General features: G+C 37.8%; 1 protein-coding gene across 8 annotated transcripts in view; it reads right to left on the reverse strand.

Moving 5' to 3' along the window:
• PLA2G4A (phospholipase A2 group IVA) overlaps window positions 1-15474 on the reverse strand; it is a 201857-nt gene that overhangs the window by 82628 nt on the left and 103755 nt on the right. For all 8 annotated transcript variants that reach the window (XR_004486206.2, XM_049701605.1, XM_033438003.2 and 5 more), the window contains exons 4-5: window positions 13669-13817; window positions 12849-12962 (exon numbers count right to left, since the gene is read on the reverse strand). Coding sequence is in view for 7 of the 8 variants with exons in the window: in XM_049701605.1 (XP_049557562.1) it covers window positions 12849-12962; window positions 13669-13817 (263 nt within the window). In the remaining variant the exon portion in view is untranslated. The remainder of the gene's footprint in view (window positions 1-12848; window positions 12963-13668; window positions 13818-15474) is intronic.

Here is a 15474-nt window from a genome sequence, read left to right on the forward strand (position 1 = left end):
CTACAAGTGACTCTATGCCAATAAATTGGACAACCTGGAAGAAATGGACAAATTCTTTGAAAGGTATAACCTCCTAAGACTGAACCAGGAGAAATAGAAAATATGAACAGACCAATCAAAAGTAACGAAATTGAAACTGGGATTAAAAATCTTCCAACAAACAAAAGCCCAGGACCAGATGGCTTCACAGGGGAATTCTATCAAACATTTAGAGAATAGCTAACACCCATCCTTCTCAAGCTCTTCCAAAAAATTGCAGAGGAAAGAACACTCCTAAACTCATTCTACAAGGTCACCTTCACCCTGATACCAAAGCCAGGCAAAGATACTACAAAGAAAGATAATTACAGACCGATATCACTGATGAATATAGATGCAAAAACCTCTCAACAAAATACTAGCAAACAGAATCCAACAACACATTTAAAGGATCATACACCATGATCAAGTGTAATTTATCCCAGGGATGCAAGGATTCTTCAATATATACAAATTAATCAATGTGATACACCATATTAATATATTGAAGAATAAAAGCCATATGATCATCTCAATAGGTGCAGAAAAAGCTTTTGACAAAATTCAACACCCATTTATGAAAAAATTCTCCTGAAAGTGGGCACAGAGGGAACCTACTTCAACATAATAAAGGCCATATATGACAAACCCACAGCAAACATCCTTTTCAATGGTGAAAAACAGAATGCATTTCCTATAAGATCAGGAATGAGACAAGGATGTTGACACTCATCACCATTATTCAACATAGTTTTGGAAGTCCTAGCTACAGTAATTAGAGAAGAAAAAGTAATAAAAGGAATACAAATTGGAAAAGTAGAAGTAAAACTGTCACTGTTTACATATGATATGATACTATACATAGAGAATCCTAAAGATGCCACCAGAAAACTACTAGAGCTTATCAATGAATTTGATAAAGTTGCAGGATACAAAAGTAATGCACAGAAATCTCTTGCATTCCTATACACTAACAATGAAAGATCAGAAAGAGAAATTAAGGAAACACTCCCATTTACCATTGCAACAAAATGAATAAAATATCTAGAAATAAACCTACCTAAGGAGGTAAAAGATCTGTACTCAGAAAACTAAGACACTGATGAAAGAAATCATAGATGACACAAACAGATGGAGAGCTATACCATGTTCTTGGATTGGAAGAATCAATATTGTGAAAATGACTATACTACCCAAAGCAATCAACCAATTCAATGCAATCCCTATCAAATTACCAATGGCATTTTTTACAGAACTAGAACAAAAAATCTTAAAATTGTATGGAGACACAAAAGACCCCAAATAGCCAAAGCAATCTTGAGGGGAAAAAAACGTAGCTGGAGGAATCAGGCTCCCTGACTTCAGACTATACTACAAAGCTACAGTAATCAAGACAATATGGTACTGGCACAATAACAGAAATATAGATGAATGGAACAGGATAGAAAACCCAAAGATAAACCCACACACCTGTGGTCAATTAATCTATGACAAAGGAGGCAAGGATATACAAAGGAGAAAAGACAGTCTCTCCAATAAGTGGTGCTGGGAAAACTGGGCAGCTACACATGAAAGAATGAAATTAGAACACTCCGTAACACCTTACACAAAAATAAACTCAAAATGGATTAAAGACCTAAATGTAAGACCAGACACTATAAAACTCTTAGAGGAAAACATAGGAAGAACACTCTGACATACATCACAGCAAGATCTTTTGTGACCCACCTCCTAGAGTAATGGAAATAAAAACAAAAATAAGCATACAGGACCTAATGAAAATTGAAAGCTTTTGCACAGCAAAGGAAACCATAAACAAGACGAAAAGACAGCCCTCAGACTGGGAGAAAATATTTGCAAATTAATCAATGGATGAAGGATTAATCTCCAAAATATATAAACAGCTCATGGAGCTCAATATTAAAAAAAAACAAACAACCCAATGAAAAAATGGGCAGAAGACCTAAATGGACACTTCTGCAAACAAGACATACAGATGTCCAAGAGGCACATGAAAAGCTGCTCAACGTCACTAATTATTAGAGAAATGCAAATCAAAACTACAATGAGGTATCACCTCACACTGGTTAGAATGGGCATCATCAAAAAATCTACAAACAGCAAATGCTGGAGAGGGTGTGGAAAAAGGGAACCCTCTTGCACTGTTTGGTGGGAAGGTAAGTTGATACAGGCACTATGGAGAACGGTATGGAGGTTCCTTGAAAAACTAAAAATATAATTATCATATGACACAGCAATCCCACTACTGGGCATATACCCAGAGAAAACCATAATTCAAAAAGATACATGCACCCCAATGTTCATTGCAGCACTATTTACAATAGCCAGGTCATGGAAGCAACTTAAATGCCCACTGACAGACAAATGAATAAAGAAGATGTGGTACTTATATACAATGGAATATTACTCAGCCATAAAAAGGAACGAAATTGGGTCATTTGTAGAGATGTGGTTGGACTTGCCATACAGAGTGAAGTAAGTCAGAAAAAGAAAAACAAGTATCATATATTAACACATATATGTGGAATCCAGAAAAATGGTGCAGATGAAACTGTTTGGAAGGCAGAAATAGAGACACAGATGTAGAGAACAAACGTATGGACACCAAGGGGGGAAGGCAAGTGTGGGGGTTTGTGATGGGATGAATTGGGAGGTTGGAATTGACATGTATACACTAATGTGTATAAAATAGATAACAAATAAGAACCTGCTGTATAAAAAATTAAATTAAATTAAAAAAAATTTTCATTGCTACTAGCGATAAAATCATGGGCTGGTCCCACCCAGACAGCAGTTCCTACGTGTGGAATTCTATGAATAGAAATATTGCTTTGAAGTTAATAAAATAATCAAGAATCCTAGTACAAATGGAATTATACATGCCCCGATGTACTGTAGTTCAGTTTTAAGTCAAAAAGACAATTGGGTTCTAAACAATTAATGTAATTGCTGTGCATTCTATCAATGAAAGCACTGCTCAGACCACATCCCAGCACATCCCCATTTCCACTTTCAAATGGAGTCTTTCCCAAAGTGGGCTTGGAAAACATTTTATATTGAATGAGGTCACTTCTTCAGATATTTAGTTAGAAAAATGAGACATGGGTAAAACACAGTCTGCTTGTTTTAAAGAAATACATGAAAGCTGCTATTAAAATGAGACTAGATTTATGGTTTTTATCGTGAAAGGGCAAAAGCACCAAGGAAGAATGGAAATTAAAAGAACAAGAATACAGCTCAATATGAAGTTTGAGCTGAGTTTGAGCTCAATATTTAGTTTCCAGTCTAACAAATGGGAAGATTCAAAGCTGGAATGGGCTTCCTATTCCCATGTGCCATCTCATGACAGAAAATGTTTGGGGAAAAAGCTGGCTTCTCAACTGGCAGATCCCTAAACATTTTACATTTTAAAATATTTGATGCCTTGGAATTCCCTGGCAATCCAGTGGTTAGGACTCTGTGCTTTCCCTTCTGAGGGTATGGGTTCAATCCCTGGTCGGGGAACTAAGATCCCACAAGCTGTGCAGCACAGCCAAAAAAAAGAAAAGAAAAAAATCTGATGCCTGAATATATCTAATGACTACTTGTCCCAACAATTTAACAAAAGGAAAATTAGCTGCGCTATGTTTATGTTCATATTTGTCTTCTCCATAAGAATATCCCTTCTACGTCCATCTGCAACATTTCTTGGCTGAGACATCCGTGATCCTAGACAGACTGCTAAGACTCTTTAAATGAAAGCAGGATGAGAGAAGAGAAAACACAGGATTTTTCCACCATTCGGAGTGTTATAGAAGGTGCTGCCATGTTTCTTGTCACATGGATTCTGATCCTTACTTCCATGTGTTGCCCAAGTGGACCACTCACAACCTGGAGGAAATTTAAAATTTTCCCTCTTGATGCACTATGTTCAGACATGCTATGAAGATGGACACTCACAATCTCTCTGCGTCTTTCACCTGGAACATGTCATTCATATAAAAGTGCCACAAAAATATGTGCTTCCTGTGAGGCATTAAACAATTATTGTAAACTCCTTCCCACACACTCCATGAAGCATCTCTGCATCACACTCTTCCAGGTGGCTTGTATTATCAAGGCAATTAGAAGGAAAGGCGACCAAATTCCCCTGGGTCTCCCCCACCCCATAATACTTAGCCAGGAACAAGGACAATGAAGAGAGCTCCACCTCTTCTAGGAATTATTAATGTGAGAAGCAGGCTGTACTCATTGTATGTTCTTGGGGGGAAACAACAATCTCTTTTTTGAATTCCACAGTGGAAAGCAATTTTAGATGCTTACAATGGGAGATGTTCAGTTGGGGCAGGGGAGGGGAACTATAGGAGAGAAACTATTTTTTAAAAAGTCATTTCAGACTTAAAAATAATTTTAAAAGTATCTAACCCACGAATTCTCTTGCAAACTTCCCAGGGTCATTTTGAAATAATAAAGCTAATGCAACAAGCATAGTGCCTGGCATTAAGGAAGTCATTTAAAATTATTATTTCCGGGCTTCCCTGGTGGTGCAGTGGTTGATAGTCCGCCTGCCAATGCAGGGGACAGGGGTTCATGCCCCGGTCCCGGAAGATCCCACATGCCGTGGAGCGGCTGGGCCCGTGAGCCATGGCCGCTGAGCCTGTGCGTCCGGAGCCTGTGCTCCGCAACGGGAGAGGCCACAACAGTGAGAGGTCCACGCACCACAAAATAAATAAATGAATAAATAAAGTGTTTAAGTGTTAAAATTATTTCCAAAAGATGCACACAGTCAAATAATTTTTAACTTGAAAATCTATCCTATTAGTAAAGAGCTCATCTAATATGCCATGCCTTCTCTTACTAAAATACTCCAGTATTTACAAACTTCACTTTCAATAAACCTTTATTTTGAATTCTGATCCCTACTGAGTCAATTTACTTTTTTTTTTTTTTTTTTGCGGTACGTGGGCCTCTCACTGTTGTGGACTCTCCCGTTGCAGAGCACAGGCTCCGGACGCACAGGGCCAGCGGTCATGGCTCACGGGCCCAGCCGCTCCATGGCATGTGGGATCTTCCCGGACCGGGGCATGAACCTGTGTCCCCTGCATCAGCAGGCGGACTCTCAACCACTGCGCCACCAGGGAAGCCCCAATTAACTCTTTTTTCCCCCCCTTGGTAGAAGCAAAGAGCAACTTATTACCATGTTGATTCAATAATCATTTATATCTTTCAAGAGAATTACATAATATTTTTTGCTTTACCTGTATTTACCTGACCTATGCAAGATAGCAAATAAAATTATATCCAAAAAAAGGGCAACTTTTGCAAAAAATCATGTTTCCATAAACTGTAACTTCATCCTATGAAGAAGTAATCATATGTGGATCTAACAAATAGGCAATTCAAGTGCAGAGTAGAAGTTACAATCCCACCAATACAAACAAGGTCACATGTAAATAAATTTTGCATGTTTAAAATTGAATGATACACTGCTAAAATCATCTTTTTAAACACATGTGACTTTTTGATAACACTAAAAACTAACATTTTTTTGACTGAGATATAATTGCCATATAACATATTAGTTTCAGGTATGTAACATAATGATTCAATATTTGTGTATAATACAAAATGATCACCACAGTAAGTCTAGTTAATATATCTAATTTCTTAATTAATTTAGCATTTATTACCAGGAATCATATAATCCATCACCCAAGAATTCAGGATAATTGTGTCTCCCCAGATAACCCAGACAGTCTTAAAAGATTTGAAAGATTAAAAAGCACACTATTTTCCCTGTAGCCATGTTTCACTCTATCACACAGAGTTTTCTTCCTTTTATTTGACAACAATCTCTTTGCTCTTAATTTAAGGTCCCTTTTCTTTATGTGGACACTGGAAATTCAGAAAGAGTTGTGTAATCATCAGCTATTATACAATAAACCAGATTTCCTAGAGCACTAGTACTGAGCCAAAACACTATCTTTTTTTCTCCAAATGGAAATCTCTCACATTCTTGTTTTTCTCTTTTTTAAACTTCATTTACTTTCATTATGCCCGTCTGAGCACTTCTCAGATTTTCTATATTTCCCATAAGTGCATTCAGAAATGAAAGTGTCTGGGCTTCCCTGGTGGCGCAGTGGTTGGGAGTCTGCCTGCCGATGCAGGGGACACGGGTTCGTGCCCCAGTCCGGAAAGATCCCACATGCGGCGGAGCGGCTGGGCCCGTGAGCCATGGCCGCTGAGCCTGCGCGTCCAGAGCCTGTGCTCCACAACGGGAGAGGCCACAGCGGGGAGGGGCCCGCGTACCGCAAAAAAAAAAAAAAAAAAAAAAGGAAGTGTCTGATGTGTGTCAGGCTGGGTAACAACAGTAAATAGGCTGAAAGTGTTCTAGTCCCTGATGGAGCTTAGATCCAGAAGAGGACCCCAAGGATACAAGAGCACTCTAAAATGCCCTGTAATTTAAAAGTTATAAACTGTAGAATTATGAAAACAGACTCACTTAAGTTTCCATTGCTTGTGTTCCAAAATAAAAATGCATTCTCTCATAAAGCCAGGAATTGTTTGACCTTCGTCTGAACTCTGCCCTGCATCAATGTAATGGCATTCACATCTTAGCCAAAGATCTCCCAAATTTCTCACAAAATGATATATTTCTCTTGTTTTCCCTCCAAAATCTGCTTGGTCTCATTCACTTTGCTAAATTGTAGTCTTTGTCTTCACACATCAATACATGGTTTTCCAGTGAAATCATCCTGATACTGACTCACCATCAAAACTGCCAGTTTTTAAAAGTTTTGTCACAATCTCTTCTATAGAACTCTCTCATTCGTTTTCAAGTTGCAATCAGGAATGAGCAAAAATCAAAGAAAGCATTCAGCCAAAATTAGATACCACAGAAACCGTGAGACATGGCTATTTTTAAACAATAACACTAACTTCTAAATAAATACGTCAACTTAAAACACGACACAGCGGAAAATCAGAGGCTACCTTCTCGGAATATTGGCCAAGATAAAGATTCATCTAGAGAATAAAGAAGTGTAATTTTTCCCTGTCTTACTTCCAAATCTTAGCATGTTCACGATTTTCTTGAAGTGTGTCTTTGTTTACACAAGACACACTAAATTTGGAAGAAACTCTTTCTGCTTTAAAATGGGATATTGCAACCCAAAGCCACACTTAATATATTCAGTAATGGGTGACTAGAGCATTCCTGATTTTGAACTGTGTTGAAACGATGATTACTAAATTTATAGGCTCTACCCGTATATAAATAAGTTCATTTCAATCAGTAAGTTCAAACAAATAAGTAAGTGTAATAGTCAGTTAAGTCAGTTTCATGAAGCACTTGACAAACAGTTCAATCTGGCCAGTATAATTAAATGAGAATATCTAATATTTATTTACTGTGTACTGGGCCAGGCACTGTTCTAAAACTCTCCATGTATTAACACATTTAATCATAACCACAACCTTTAGAGGTAGGTATGATATATATACAGCTCTGTTTCACAAAGGGGCATGCAAGGTGAAGAGAAAAAAAATAACTTGTCTGACATCACACAGTGAATAAGTAGTCGAATCATGATTCCAACCCAGACGGTGGCTGTCTGACTCGGAGCCTGGGGTCACAAGCTGCACGTCCCACCAGTTTCTCTCAAATGACAACTCTGACATTCTCTAAACTTATGATTCCAACAAGCACAACCTAACCTGGATTTTATAAATGTTAGCTGGGAAACAAAACTGTGGACCCAAATTGGCTTTCTCCTTAAAAAAATAAATAAAAATTTAAAAAAGAGAGAGAGAGCATTCTGAAATTGAGTTGAATGATAAATCATAGTCTCAGGAAAAGCTGAAAAAATTCCTGCTTTCCAACTTTAGTCGATCCTCACTGCCACTAAGCAATCATTCCATTCCACTCTTACTGACGCATTAAAGCTAATGCTACACTTGGTTCAAGTCACCCCGTATTCCTCATACCGGCCACTTTCGACAGAGGTAGTCTGCTAAAGCTGCATCAGCCTTCTTATTTTTAATATCAAACATTCTTTATCTTTACCTACCAACTTTCGGTTTGGTAATACTTCTGAGGAAAAAGCCAAATGCTGTTTGCTCTAAATTCCCCATTACCTGGTCAGAAATCTTCCATGACTCACTGCTGTCAATAAGATAATATCTAAATCCAACTTCCTGAATCTGGGCTCTGCTAAAGTTTGATCCCCATGTACCTGTTCTTCCTTCACGTACAAATGCTCTGGTCCCCTGGCACTTGTCTAGACACCATTTCCTGAGCATGCTTGTCTTTTCTAGTCCCAGAACTGTGAGCAAGGGCTCAGGCTGTTCTCTCCACCAGAATGGCCTTCCACCCCTTTAGTGATCCAACCACATCCTTCCTTTAGGAACAAGCCCATACCATTGATAACCACTGTAACCCACAATGGTCCACGGTAACCCCATGCCCCACCCTCATCTCTTACTACTCTCCCTACTACTCTCTGTGTTCCAGCCATGCTCTCCTCCTTGCTGTTACTCAACAAGCCAGGCAAACTTCTGCTTCAGGACCTTCCTACTCAGAGTGGCTTCTCCCCTCAGGTATCATCAGAGATGCTTTTCTCAGCCACAGTTTTGGAACTGCATTTGCAACCCTCTTCACAAACATACGCATACTCTCCTCTCCTCCTTCCTTGGTTTATTTAGCACTTATCTCTATCACTATCCAACACAGGCATCCTTTACTTATTTATCTTACTAAGTAGAATATAAGTTCCAGGAGGGTAGGGATTCCTGTGTGTTTTATTTATTTCTGAACAGGTAGTGCCTAAAGACTGTCTGACACACAGTAAGTGCTCAATAGTTATTTGTGAAATGAATGAATGGATGAATAATTCCTTCTTATAACTCTCATTTTATACATTGTCTACACAATTTATTTAGCACTTACAATTATAAATTTGTAAATAATGAACTCTAGTTGATGATATGCTGAAGTCTTTAGGGATGAAGCATACTATTGTCTGCAGTTTGTGTTTCAATGTATCAAGATGGGGAATTCCCTGGCGGTCCAGTGGTTAGGACTCCACAGTTTCACTGCAGAGGGCCCAGGTTCCATCCCTGGTTGAGACACTAAGATCCCACACACCAAATGGCATGGCCACAAAGACAAACAAACAAACAAACAAATAAATAAATAATGTATCAAAATGGTTTGATGGACGGACAGATAGAAAGATATGTGAAAAGCAAGTAGAATAAAATGTTAATTGTAGAATCTAGGTAGCAGTTACATGGGTATCCAATGTAGAAATATTTCAACTTTGTATATGCTTGAAAATTTTGATAATAAAATTTGAAGCAAAATATAATACCTTAGAAAGGCCTTTTTTGACTATATAAACTCACTTGCCCACCAACTGTTCTCTATCACATCCCTCTATTTTATTTTTTTCATAGTATTTATCACTAGCCAATACTGTGTGGATTATCCTTTTGCTTCCTGTTGCCTATTTACTTTCCCCATCAACATGCAAGCTCCCTGGGAACCATCGTCCACCATGTCCTCTGCTGTTTGCCCATCACCTAGAATACTGCCTGGAACACACTCAGTGTTTAATAAATAACTCCTAAGTAAGTAAATCAATGAATAGATGCCTCATGAGACTGCTTATTATATTACTCATCAGCTTATTCGTGAATGCCTGCTCCTTTCCAAACAGACTATTAGTTCCTTGAAAATGAAACTTTTAATAGCTTTCTTAATATTAATTGAAGTTTTAGGTACACAATAAAGGCTCAAATTCTCATATTAAAAAATAATCTATGGATAGGTCAGTACTATAAAACTGCATAATATAGATTTTTTAATACACTATCATGTTTTTCCATATCTGTAAAATGGGAAGCATTGAAAACTTCTGGGTAAAAATAGTCAAGTGAAAAATAAGATATTCTTTCTAGAGCACAGAATTTTATAAATTAAAAAGTATTTAGAAATAAGTTAATGGAGGGACTACCTTAGTGGTCCAGTGGTTAAGACTGTGCACTTCCACTGTCCCTGGTCTGGGATCTAAGATTCCACATGCCTCCCAGTACACCTCCCCCGCAAAAGTTAATGGAAACCTTCTTTTAGAGATGAAGCAAATAAGACTCAGAGAGAAAGAATGACAACTCAAACACTCTAGAGGGAGGTTAGTAACAGACAAAATGAGAGCCCAGGTCTCCCGGTTCCCCGTTTCTACCCTGAGTGGGTAGAGCAGGACCCTGGGAATCTGGCAATCTCCACTTGGAGTCTCCTGTTCTTTCTCCAGCTGGCTCCTGGCCACAGAAATCCCTCTATGTTGACTCAGTATGAACTTTTGGATGACAAAATTTTGAAGGAGTTTTTGTTAATAATGTCTTGGCTTGAAGCATAAGTTCTTCCTTTGCCAAACTCAAATGGTCTTTTTATTATATCAGATTGCCTTAACCATCTCCAAGAACTGTTTATAAATCTCCTCTCCCACATGATTCCCTCGCAACTTGTTTTCTCTTATAACCTCCGTGAACACTGTAGACAAAAGACAGTCCTCCTCTGAAAGACGGGGATTCAGGGATGAGGAGGGGCTGGATGGCTTGCTTAGGACACGCCACATGGTCTGGGGGACAAATGGGGGTTCTCCCCAACCAGCCATTATGCATTTACTTTTCTCCCACTACCATCACAGGTCACCAACTCAAAGAATTGTCATTCAGATGAAAACTACAAAGGACTCTTGAAAACAGTTTAATGAAAGAAAGCTGTTGGCCAACTGTTTTCTCAAGCACACTAAAGAAAATATGTAAGCTACTTTAAATTCAGGAATGTAGAAAGCCTTTTTTAGAGCCCCAGGGTTACACACCTAAGCATAGGAAATGACAGTAGGAGAGGAAATGCATGTTTTCCTACAGTATCTTCTCTTAAAATCAGTCTTTGTGTCATAGACTGAAGGGCAGAAAAAAACCATTATATTTCAGAAAGGCCAATTGTGCTTATGAAGCCCTCAAAAAGGGTTTATTGAGAACCAATCCTAGCAACATGCCATAGGTAAGGTCTGCGGATGTTATAACATTTAGCCACTTCTAACTCTCTATCCCACTGCTCACCAACACACACTTGCCAAGCCATGTAACTTGTCATGCCCCAGCTTGTTTTATTCTTTCAAAACTCCATGCCTTTGCAGTTTCTCCTAGAAACTAGAATGCTCATAACTGCTTCTCTGCCTACTGAAATTCTATTCTTCACAAACATTTATATACTGCTTAATATGTACCAGGCAATAAGCATTATATGTATGTACAGATACATCTATGTGAGTATGATATATATTACCAGAATCAATTATTGTTATATATTTTATATGTAATATTATATACTTAATAAACTAAGTAATATATAATCATAGTTTATATAAAATTATATAAATCATAATTAAATAATGATATCTAAATGTATTTAAATGTAATCTACATTATAATCTATAATTATATGGATATATTATATATAAATATAACTAACTCATGTAATCATAATGATTCTCCTATGAGATATAATCTCCACTTTACAGATGAGCAAATTGAGATTCAGAGGAACTAAGTGATTTCCCCAGGATGAAACAAATGGTAAGAAACAGAGCTGGGATTTAAACACCAAACAACCTGGCTTCAAATGACAAGGTATTAACCACTATGTTCACTGTTGGACCTGCTCAAAATCATCTACTGACATGGAGCCATCTCTGGCCTCCTCTCACAACATAATCTTTCTTTATTCTGTCTTCCCCCTGCACTCTGAACACACCTCATTGATACTTATCTTACTGTGTAGTGGTTTCTTTTCATCAAATGGATCTCCCTACATTCATTTCCTTTTCCAATCCCTACCTCTCCTCCACCCCAGATGAAGATAATCGAGGGAAGAGCTTCCTGTACCATATTCTTCTTTATGTGCCTTGAACACAACACAATGCTTGGTAGACTCCAATAAACGTTTGAAAGAAGAATGAATGAAACAACTTTAAAAGAGGTAAACAGAAATGTGGGCAGTGTATCTCTTAGCACTGGGTAGAAAACATATAGAAGACATGCTTCCTGGAGCAGCTAAAGGTATCAGCAGGGAGTATGTGACTGGAGTGTCCTCAAGGCAACTGGGTCACTCTGATTACATGAACTGGTCAGGGTCCTTTGGGCTTAAGTCAGTTTCTAAATAGGTATATACTCATGGAATAAATATAAACTATGTATTAGGTCTGTAATTAGGCATGCATAACCAGTATTCCAGTTTCCTGACCAGGATTTGAGTTTGCACAGTTTAAATGATTCGGTCCCAATGAACAACATGTAATTATCATGGGGGTTCAGGAAGAGGTCATATGGGATGCTAACAGTTAGGAAAGGAGGTAGGAGTTAAGGGATAAGGAGATGTGGGTGAGGGGAGAGATTTGAAAATCATCCCAAGGAACAAAAACACCAAGCTGTTCCCCAAAAGAAGAAATTAATACATTAACCACCTTTCTGAATCCTGGTCTACCAGTTGCTTACATTTCTCGCTATAAACTACTACACTAGTTTCCTGTAAAATTCAGAATCCAATGTTTGCTCTGTAAAAATAATTTCTCTAGGGTTTTATTAATCTTAAATAAATTATTGAAATTTCAGAAATGCAGCAAACTGGAAGGAAGGAAGGAAGGAAGGAAGGAAGGAAGACTAGGAAGGAAGCGAAGGAAGGATTTCCAAACATTAAACTCCAACTTTCCAGGTTAAATAGATTTTATCTGACATAAGGTTGAAAAATAATTCGTTGTGCTGCTTACTTGGTTGAAAATAAAAGGAACCTCTTTCTTCTCTCCCACTTTCATAGAAGATATGGGAAATATTGCTGTCCCGAGTGTTTCATCCATGACGTAATTGGCATCCATCAACGTGATCTATAGAGAGTAAAAAGTAGAGCAGAGGTATCAAATTTTTCTGGAATCTTTGGAAATTATATCTATAATCTCCATCACACTTAAAAAATGAAAATTCTCAAGTGATATTTAACAGTCATTTGAAATCCTCAATATTCAACTGGTAACAATACTTTGTCTTTTGTTTCTGAATGCCACATTTGCTTCTAACATAATAATTAATTTTTCACTTTCCTGATTGACACTATCATACTTTGAAAAATGAAACTTTATCCCCTCTCTGGGGAAATGCTATTTTTGGAATATGAGAAAGAAATTAATGTAGAAAATCTATGCAACTATTTTGGAAAAGATCTATGTGAACTTATTTTAAAGCTAATTATTTGAACTTTAAGCTAATAAAGTTAATTTATTTTAAAGTCTTAATCAATTGACAATATTTTTATTCTATTGTACTTGGATCCTCCTCTTTCTAACAGAACGAATATTTTCTCCAAAGCACATGAGGAGGATAACAGATTCTTCCCAGCCCCACCTAACTCCTGTATTTCCCACTGGACACTCACATAGCTTGATGTGCAGTAGCTAGAAGCTCATCTACCATATACTGCACAGCTGGACTCCAACTACATCAAACTGAGAAGAATGAAGGCAGTGAGGGGACAAACTCAAGCATCAACCTCAACATGATGATGGCCATCTCACTGTCCCCAAATGACTCACTTACCTCCAAAACATTGTCCTGATTAGGATCCAAAATAAATTCAAAGGTCTCATTCCACACAGGGTTTATGTCATTATTGAAGTGTTTCGTTCTCTTCCTGCTGTCAGGGGTTGAGGAGATGAAAAGTTCCACATAGGGGTCTGGAGTGTCAACTATAGACAGTAAACACAAATGAGAAGGGGGCAAAAATGTGATTAATTCCTAATTTGTTTTAATTAATATGTGTTATCAGATTATTTTCAATGAATCTGCAATAACATATTCAAAATGTCTGAGACAAAATGATATATAATAGAAGAACGTCATAGGTTATATACTATTTACATATTATGTCCCTGTACTTCCCAACAGTCCTGTGAGAGGGAATCATTTATTTGGTACTTTATACAAAATTCCTCTGTCTACCTAGAGGGCACGGTCACTGCAATCAACAACTCAGTCCAACTGCTAGACAATGATAACAATCTCACTCAGCTAACCACAGCGTAACCTTCACCCCAGGACTACGATGGCAACAAGATCATGAGTTCAGGATCATCATGATTGTTTATATTAGAAAAAAAATTAACCTACTATGTTATTTGCCAAACAAAATAATGAAAGTTGGTGTGGCATAAGTATTGCTTGCAGTTATAAGGCTGCCTTATATGGTTGTACAGGTTGTGCACTGAAGAACTCTAAAGGGAGGCATTTACATTAGTAGCCAAAATATATTTCTCTATTTATTATGGTGGTATTCAATAAGATTGAAGTGGGCATCTCAAGGAAGTGACAGCTTTTTCTGTTACACATAAAGACCCCCTGAGGGCATGATATGGGTGCCATTTTATTTATTATTTATTTTAAACATCTTTATTGGAGTATAATTGCTTTACAATGGTGTGTTAGTTTCTGTTTTATAACAAAGTGAATCAGTTATACATATACATATGTTCCCATATCTCTTCCCTCTTGCGTCTCCCTCCCTCCCACCCTCTCTATCCCACACCTCTAGGTGGTCACAAAGCACCGAGCTGATCTCCCTATGCTATGCGGCTGCTTCCCACTAGCTATCTATTTTACGTTTGGTAGTGTATATATGTTCATGACTCTCTCTTGCCCTGTCACAGCTCACCCTTCCCCCTCCCCATATCCTCAAGTCCGTTCTCCAGTAGGTCTGTGTCTTTATTCCTGTCTTACCCCTAGGTTCTTCATGACATTTTTTTTTCTTCTTAAATTCCATATATATGTGTTAGCATACGGTATTTGTCTTTTTCATTCTGACTTACTTCACTCTGTATGACAGACTCTAGGTCCATCCACCTCACTACAAATAACTCAATTTCATTTCTTTTTATGGTTGAGTAATATTCCATTGTATATATGTGCCACATCTTCTTTATCCATTCATCTGTTGATGGACACTTAAGTTGCTTCCATGTCCTGGCTATTGTAAATAGAGCTGTAATGAACATTTTGGTACATGACTCTTCTTGAATTATGGTTTCCTTAGTGTATATGCCCAGTAGTGGGATTGCAGGGTCATATGTTAGTTCTATTTTTAGTTTTTTCAGGAACCTCCATACTGTTCTCCATAGTGGCTGTATCAGTTTACATTCCCACCAACAGTGCAAGAGGGTTCCCTTTTCTCCACACCCTCTCCAGCATTTATTGTTTCTAGATTTTTTGATGATGGCCATTCTGACCAGTGTGAGATGATATCTCATTGTAGTTTTGATTTGCATTTCTCTAATGATTAATGATGTTGAGCATTCTTTCATGTGTTTGTTGGCAATCTGTATATCTTCTTTGGAGAAATGTCTATTTAGG

Source organism: Orcinus orca, chromosome 1 (genome assembly GCF_937001465.1).
Source record: "Orcinus orca chromosome 1, mOrcOrc1.1, whole genome shotgun sequence".
NCBI classification, from domain to species: Eukaryota; Metazoa; Chordata; class Mammalia; order Artiodactyla; family Delphinidae; genus Orcinus; species Orcinus orca.